The sequence below is a fragment of the Pieris brassicae genome, chromosome 8, assembly GCF_905147105.1.
Source record: "Pieris brassicae chromosome 8, ilPieBrab1.1, whole genome shotgun sequence".
Classification (NCBI taxonomy): domain Eukaryota; kingdom Metazoa; phylum Arthropoda; class Insecta; order Lepidoptera; family Pieridae; genus Pieris; species Pieris brassicae.
In genome coordinates this window covers 18,070,148-18,078,552 of record NC_059672.1, presented here as the reverse complement: position 1 = coordinate 18,078,552, position 8,405 = coordinate 18,070,148, and the positions used below count along the sequence as shown (strand labels likewise).

The window sequence follows — 8,405 nt, the reverse complement described above, 5'->3', positions numbered from 1 at the left end:
GTTTATTAAAAGCTTAAAGTTTAACTCATTGTATTTAGCGGAAGAAATCAGCGTAAAAAGACGCTATAATATAATAACTATACTATTAACGGTTAATTTTAAATCTATTTTTCCTGCTTGAATTTGTTAAAGGTGCAAACAATGTCGATAGTTACGGATTCTATTTGAAGCAAAATTTACTCTAATCGCAATTAAGACGTTCCTTGTAATATTAATGTAACAACTATTGATTTTTAAATTAAATTAGCTACTCATGCAAAAATATTGTATATATAAAAGAGATACCCTATAATAAAATAAAGACGAACTTTATAAATTGATGTCTATTTTGGGGTTTTATTTAAAAAACCAATTCTTCTAGGTATATTAACTATGTATTTATTTAAAAATGAATGTATAAATTATTTTAAATACTCTTCCAATTAATCTAAAGCTAGGTCTTCTGCGGGTATCGCGTGGAAGAATTCTTGAACTCCTTCCACAATGCTTGCGACGATGGCCTTGATTACTGGGGGACCCACCTCATCAATAATTTCATTACCATTGCTTTCAATGACATCTTGAGCAGCTTTAGCTAAAAATATTTAATAGTAAATTAAAAATAAAACTTTAATAATTGCGAAAACATAAACATAATGTTTTCATTTGTTTTTTTTTATTCATAAATTGTAAATAATCTGGCTTTACACTTATTTATAGACTAAATGTGCGCTGTTTCACAGGCGATAATTTCGTGATGCTAAATATAGTCTTTCTCGATAAATTTATTATCAAAAACTATTTTTTTACTGTATAAGCGCGATCCCATGGTTGCTCATCAACATTTGGAATGTTGTGAGAACTACAGCGAAATTGCTTACAAAAACGCGGTACCGACACAGTACCTCTTGAGAGTAGCGTGTTCAAACAAACGCTTTTCAGTTCATAATAACTTACCTAAGTCCTTATTTCCGTTGAAAAGATTTTCGAAATGGACACTCGACTTTTCTTGCAGTTTGTACGCATGGTCCCAGCTTTTAATGTCCCAGTATGTTTTGCCATCTTTGTTGATTACATCATATTTACCTTCTACTTTGAAGATTGCTTTGTCTAAAAAGTATAATATTTTAATATAAGTACTGTAGATACTGCGATTTGTCTTTTCTTTGGATATACCATCTTATTATTGTTATTGCGGTGACATTGACAAGTGCGGTGTCATTATATTGGCAAATTGCTTTTAAGTTATAATATATGATATAAAAGGTGCCTACGATTGTAGTATTGAATATTTAAACCGAGGGATTTATGACAATAAATAGCAGAGGTTAAGTAAACTAGGATTTTGTCTAATACGTGGAATTAACCACCTTAAAATTACGTTGACCTTAAATTAAAAAAAATGTATCCGGTTTCTTTATCTCATCTGTTTTAAATAATTCTACTTTATTAAAAACATCTTACTAAGTTTGACTTGGAACTTGTCGTTTCCTTCAAGAGGAAGAACTAAAAGGCGCCCCTTCATGTCATAGTTCCCTTCAACATCTGCATTACACAGCAGAGTCACTGAGAGGATTTTTTTTGCAGCATCCCGTCTGAAAATTATATATTTATTACAACGTTCATTTTTAATGTATTACGTCTAAGGCCAAACTTCAAAACACAGGTAATGAAATAAGTGCTTGTCTTTAAATATTTTGAGATCGAAATTATTTAAAATAAAACGTCTATATTTTGAATTTTTGTTTCTTATTAGCCAGACAACTTACCGTTGACGGTGAAGTTGGCCTACTAGGTTTGACGTGTATGTGTTTTTGTTTGTTGATCGTCAGTTCTGTCCGTGAACATAACTAAAGGTGTCCAACGATTTCCATTTTACAATTAAATTTTACTTTACTTACAGGTTCCGCATTGAGAAACGCTTAATTTCTAATTGTGTACGTTAGTACAAAGAAAATTAACAATATAATATACAGAAATTATTCTCACGTTTTTTCTATGATTAATAAGCATTATTATCCATTTAGATTGCCATTATTATCTATTAAGATAAAATTAATTCAATTGGCCAATTAACCACTCTAAACGTCAACACGTTTATATATTTAAAAGCCACAAACATATTTTGCGCTATGCAAAGTGCGCGCATGTACTTCTTTTTATTAAAAGTTTTAATAAAAATCATAAACAACTTTTAACAGATATTCCCGAATCCTTATGGCAGTTAGGATAACTTTTAATTTGCAGGTTAAACTAAATATTATTTTATTTTAAACGGGTTACCAGTAACACAGTAACTTGTAATATTTTTGGTAGTAAATAACTCAAATTATAGCTATTCGTGGAAAACATATCAAAATCGTTGTGATTACCGTCCCGTGAGCGTAATGCCGCACAAGGAGGCAACATATTATTGATCCCATTTGATTACTTGACACGAACTGTTTAGCCTTCTGTAACTGTTAAGACTGTGTGAATGTTCTTTTAGGAAGTTTCCTCCTATCATCATGCGAGTAAATATTTTTTGTAAAAGAGAAAAACCCACCACATCTCTTTAGGGTCACACCAACTCTATCTCACACATTTAATATTCTTAAAATATTTCCACCAGTAACTCGCTAAGCAGTGTTGTCCTAGTAGCTTCAACATGCGACTATCCTCCCTGAGGTAATAGGTTCGACCCCCGGATGTCCGCCAATGGACTTTTCTATGTGTGCATTAAACATTCGCTCGAATGGTGAAGGAAAACATCGTGAGAAAACCGGCTTGCCTTATACCCAAAAAGTCGACGGCGTTTGTCATATCACCTACTTGCCCATTAGATTGACAAATGATCATGTACAGATACAGAAAACTGAAGCCCAGATACAGATGCAAAATATACTATTTAATATTAAACATTGTGTACTTACTCTATTTTCTTTGCAGTGCAGTCTTTAAGTCCCGTTACTTTTATATTACTTAGAAATAGTTTAAGATTAGGGGTGCTCGCATCGACTTTTTCAATCCCCATTGGATCTAAAGACTTGATGTTGAAGATTTCCAGCCCTGAGGCGAATTTCGGTATCATAGCTTGTGTTACTGATTTCAAGCATTTCGAGTCCGTTGAAAGGCATTTTGTCAATTCCGGTGGAACTAAAAATAGTGAATAACAGATCAGATCTACATAATTAGTATACTTTTATAAATAAAATACCAACAGAGCAGTATTGGCCTAGTGGCTTCATTGTGCGACTCTCATCCCTGAGGTCGTAGGTTCGATTCCCGGGTGTACACCAATGGATTTTTTTTCTATGTGCGCATTAAACATTAGCTCGAACGGTGAAGGAAAACATCATGAGGAAACCGGCTTGCCTTAGACCCAAAAAGTCGACGGCGTTTGTCATATCACCTACTTGCCCATTAGATTGACAAATGATCATGTACAGATACAGAAAACTGAAGCCCAGATACAGATGCAAAATATACTATTTAATATTAAACATTGTGTACTTACTCTATTTTCTTTGCAGTGCAGTCTTTAAGTCCCGTTACTTTTATATTACTTAGAAATAGTTTAAGATTAGGGGTGCTCGCATCGACTTTTTCAATCCCCATTGGATCTAAAGACTTGATGTTGAAGATTTCCAGCCCTGAGGCGAATTTCGGTATCATAGCTTGTGTTACTGATTTCAAGCATTTCGAGTCCGTTGAAAGGCATTTTGTCAATTCCGGTGGAACTAAAAATAGTGAATAACAGATCAGATCTACATAATTAGTATACTTTTATAAATAAAATACCAACAGAGCAGTATTGGCCTAGTGGCTTCATTGTGCGACTCTCATCCCTGAGGTCGTAGGTTCGATTCCCGGGTGTACACCAATGGATTTTTTTTCTATGTGCGCATTAAACATTAGCTCGAACGGTGAAGGAAAACATCATGAGGAAACCGGCTTGCCTTAGACCCAAAAAGTCGACGGCGTGCGTCAGGCACATAACCATGATCACCTACTTGCCTATTCTATTAACAAATGATCATGAAACAGTTAAGAAATCTGAGGCCCAGACCTAAAAAGGTTGTGTAGTGCCATTGATTTTTTTTATTTTTTTATATAAATAAAATATTATAGTTATAGTTTTTGTTACTCCCATGTCTCTCGGATATGCACCAAACTACATATACCTAGTGAAGCAAATATCGTTTAGTCATAACCGGCATGTGTATGAAATAAACAAATTAGTAAACATGGAACCAATTTTGGGAATTAAAAGAAGTTCTGAAATACTACCTAAAGTATCTAAATAACAGTTTATCTATGTCTGTCACATGGATGCCAAACATGGATTTTGAACAAGATGCTAATCAAGAAAATTAGAGTATGCTGAAGAAACTTAAAGACAAAGTTAAAAACACTGTGATACGAAGCCGTACAAACATAAAATACGTCGTAACACGTACAAAAGAGTGAAAGTGGAAATGGACCAGTCACATTGCACGCATTTGTGATGGCATATGGGTGAAGAAGACTCTTACTTGGAATAGCCAAGTGTGAAGAAGGAAAAGAGGACGCCCACCAAAAACTTGGGTAGATGGAATAAAATTGATAGCGGGGCAGAATTGGAAAGTTGTCGCGAGCAATAGAGACAAGAGGAAGAATTTGGAGGAGGCCTTCACTCCGTCGGAGGAATAGTGTTCGAACACTAGTGTAAAACATAATGACATGTAGTTTATCGCGCTCGAATACAGGCTATTTTTATTTATGTATATTTGGAAACGTCCTTTGTAAAAAAATTAAATTATAATTTATATTTACACAAACATTATTTAACTATAATATAATAAGGAAATATTACTTATACTACCACATTTTAACTATCTCTCAAATAATAATAATATTTAGAAAACAAACAAATAAATATTTAAAATGAATAAACACAAATGTCGAAGGTAATATAAAAAAAAATATTATTTATTTACCTGGATTAGCACAAACTATAGACACGAATATAACGTTGAGAATTACAAGCAAATGCATTTTTCGTTATAAACAAGTATTATGTACAGAGATCAGTACAAGTCTGCCCTGTTTTAACGAAAATCACATTTAAATAGGACCTTAACAGATACGTTATAAAGGCATCGACATACGAACTGTGACGCACAATGGTTGCATTAATATATATATTTTTTTTGTTTATAGATAGCACTTTTTATAAGTGGAATCTCTGCTTTGATGACACTTGTCAAATATAGACGATGTATATGTTATGTTTATATATCTACAACTTAATTCTCCCACAATTTTCTTAGGCGCAAACTTTCCACTGTGGCGTTCACTGGGTCATGGCTTTTGGTTCTCTAGTCTTTGACGTATTCTGTAGTTTATTCTCCTTGTTAATAGTTGATTGATCTGACATTAATTGTGATTAATCAGCATAAATTTATAAGTAATCTTTAATAGAATATGGTCATATTTTTATTGTCATGGATTTGCTTCGTTATAAATATATTTTGCTAAACTAACAGAGATTTAAATTCACACACGCATAAATTGGCAAGTAACTCGAGCTTGATGCTAATATTTTTTTTAAAATTTTTATCCTAATCTATCCCATGCCAAAAAATAAAAGATAAAATGTGTTTAAGTACCTATGTGTACAATTAATTAACGTAAATCGTTACAGTATAATTAGTATGGTACCTCAAAAATATTTAAGTTGTTTCAAACACTGTTAAACAAGAAAACTTCAAATTGCAGATCGCTTGTAATTCTTATAATTATTATTATTACCAATATTCGAAACAGAAACATACCTTCTTCCTGTTTGGTTTTTAAACGGTACGTCATATGACGTTTCGTAAACAACATACAGTTATTAAGCTGATCAATTATTGAACGATGAAAGTCGAGGCGTAGTAAGGAAGTGATAATTCTGTATACTTTTATATACCAGGAAAAATATTTTTTAATTGACCCATATGAAGACGTCATTACATTGTTATAATAACTTTTTTATCAGCTAACCTGGTATTTTAGTATTAAATCTTCCTATTTAATAAAAAGGTTCTTTAATGTCATCAATAAAAAATAAACAATTAGTCTTACAATAAAAAATAAAATATTTTAGTAATTATCTCCATATATTTTGGCAAACACACTTTAATAAGCTAATTTAATTATCACAATTTATTTGCTAGTACTATTAACGAAATATTATAGAAATACATTTATACTGTTTTATAGAAATATTATTGGGCTAGCACTGCTTTGACTTGAAAAACTAATGTATATCGAAGTATTTCACGTGAACTTTTTTAGAGATAAACAATAAAGAAAATATAGGACTGTGGAATTATCGAACAGAAAAAGCGTATAGATACCGGCAAACATATTGAACAAACGTCTTTTCCTGCGCAGGAGCGATTTTAAGGTGGTGCGCAGCGGCGGGAGCGTGACGTGTCGATCCCGTGATTGGTAAATCAGTTGACGTTTGTACCGCGTTGTGTACGATGCGCAAACTTTCCCCCACTCCCTTCTTTAATGTTCAAGATGTTTGCCGGTATCTATACAGGCATTTACGAGTGCAACTCTACGTAATCACAATTCGTAACCCACATTTAACGTGGGATATGGGACATTTAAAATTAAGAATTACTACAAATAAAAGCATTATCCATTACCTGTACTGTTTATAGTATAACATAAAATAACAGTGGCGCTACTACCTCCTGGCCCTAGATTTCCTTATAGGCAAGTAGGTGATTGGTCATTGATACCGGTTTTCCTTTCTACACGAGCAAGTGTTAATTGTAAACTTACAGATTATAGTATATTAGTGTACAGCCCTTATATGTACCGACGACCTGGGTTGAGAGGTTTACGCTAAAGCCCCTTGCCAACACTAGTCGTTGATAAACTTTAATAAATTGTTACATTTATAATTTTTCATTATCACTATCCGTTCGACCCAAAACAAAAGTATTTTACTGCGTAAACTGTTTAATTACTTCATTTCCGAAACTCTCTTTCTGATAGGAGTATTCGTTAAATTGTAACAGAATTATTAGTAAGTTTTGGAAATTGCAACTACTGAAATAGAAAGCACGCAATGGTAAGTCAGGTGTAAGTAGGCCTTACCTTCTAATAAATATTATTATTATTATATAAGTTATGATTTATAATGAATGAATGGTTTTTATATATTAATAAAGTACTAAATAGAAATAAGAAATGTCAAATATGTTTTCAAAAATGGGGTCAAGAACGCTATACATACATTACTTATGGCATCAAGACAGATGCCTGGTCTTGTATCATCTTGTACATACGTGTGAGTCAGTATAAAATGTTTTGATCAATATACATGGTAATTTTAATTGACTATACCAATTATTCATGTAGGTCAGTGCTTTCGGAGAGTATTTTCGAAGAAGATGGCTTAAAATTGAATTAGTATATTTATAGAGATCCAGACCTTTATACATGGACAAGCAAGAAGAGCGAAATGTTGGATATTATCTAAAAGATTTTCAGTATGTTAACTTGTAGTGCCCTATGGCCTACTTATTTTGTTTGGTACTAAACCTAAAAATAACTTGAGCGGACGGACGTGACGAAGCTTGTTTTATATAGTTAATTCTGTCGAGTCGTGCGCCGGCTCAGGTAGCGCGCAAGCGAGATCGCATGTTATTGCCATTATATTCGCACGCGGCTACCTGAGCCGGCCCGCGGCGACCGGCGACGCTTTCGCACTCTGCAATTGATAATTTTAAATTTTAATAATTATTTGCTTGCGCCAAGAAAATACTACTCCGCTTAATTTTATTTCTCTTGTATGTGTTATTTCTTCTACTGAACTTTCTACTCCTTCTTGCTTATACTTCTGTGACGTTTACTGTGTACAATAAACTTTATTTCTAAATTGTGCACTTTGGATTTTTAATTGTATCCAACCTACATCACACCCACTATAATCTGCCCCAATAGACAAACGGTATTAGCGTTATGATGTACAACATTTATAAATTATAGGCTTACATGGACATTTATTTATAATGTAATTTGACATAACGTATCGAATAGATAATTATTATTCTATAAAACGAATCGTCATCGTCGTATGACACACACACAAGTATACCTATTTATTTTTTAAATTTTTAAGGGGGTGTCAATTAACAAATCAGTGCTACCATGATGGCTGATGACATCATTAATATTATTTATCGTATAATTATCGTACAAAGGTTTTAATTGTGACGGGAAGTTGATATGCGTAAAAAGAACAAAATTAAAACTGCACAAAATAAAAAGATACAGATAATGTACTAAAAGGTAAACAAGAAGGACTTCCTACATGTAGTATTTTAAAATAATTTATTATGCATCTTAATGTTTGCAACGTCCACAAAATTGGATCACATTGGTTTTACTATATTTTTTTA

At 32.8% G+C, this 8,405-nt stretch overlaps 1 protein-coding gene across 1 annotated transcript; it reads right to left on the bottom strand.

Annotated features, from left to right (window-relative positions):
* Positions 1 to 352: 352 nt before the first annotated feature.
* On the bottom strand, positions 353 to 5,072 carry LOC123713650 (circadian clock-controlled protein daywake-like). The gene is made up of 5 exons (XM_045667424.1): positions 4,938 to 5,072; positions 3,476 to 3,698; positions 1,444 to 1,574; positions 937 to 1,089; positions 353 to 574 (listed from the first exon to the last, which is right to left on the bottom strand). The coding sequence occupies exons 1-5, from the start codon at positions 4,993 to 4,995 to the stop codon at positions 423 to 425; spliced, it is 717 nt and encodes a 238-aa protein (XP_045523380.1). The 5' UTR covers positions 4,996 to 5,072; the 3' UTR covers positions 353 to 422.
* Positions 5,073 to 8,405: the final 3,333 nt, after the last annotated feature.

Excerpts from the sequence above, each read along its gene's own strand:
- LOC123713650 (XM_045667424.1), bottom strand. The coding sequence starts at position 4,995 with ATGCATTTGCTTGTAATTCTCAACGTTATATTCGTGTCTATAGTTTGT. Across the intron at positions 3,699-4,937 it reads TATAGTTTGTGCTAATCCAG|TTCCACCGGAATTGACAAAA; the intron begins GTAAATAAATAA and ends CACTATTTTTAG. Across the intron at positions 1,575-3,475 it reads TGCACTGCAAAGAAAATAGA|ACGGGATGCTGCAAAAAAAA; the intron begins GTAAGTACACAA and ends TATAATTTTCAG.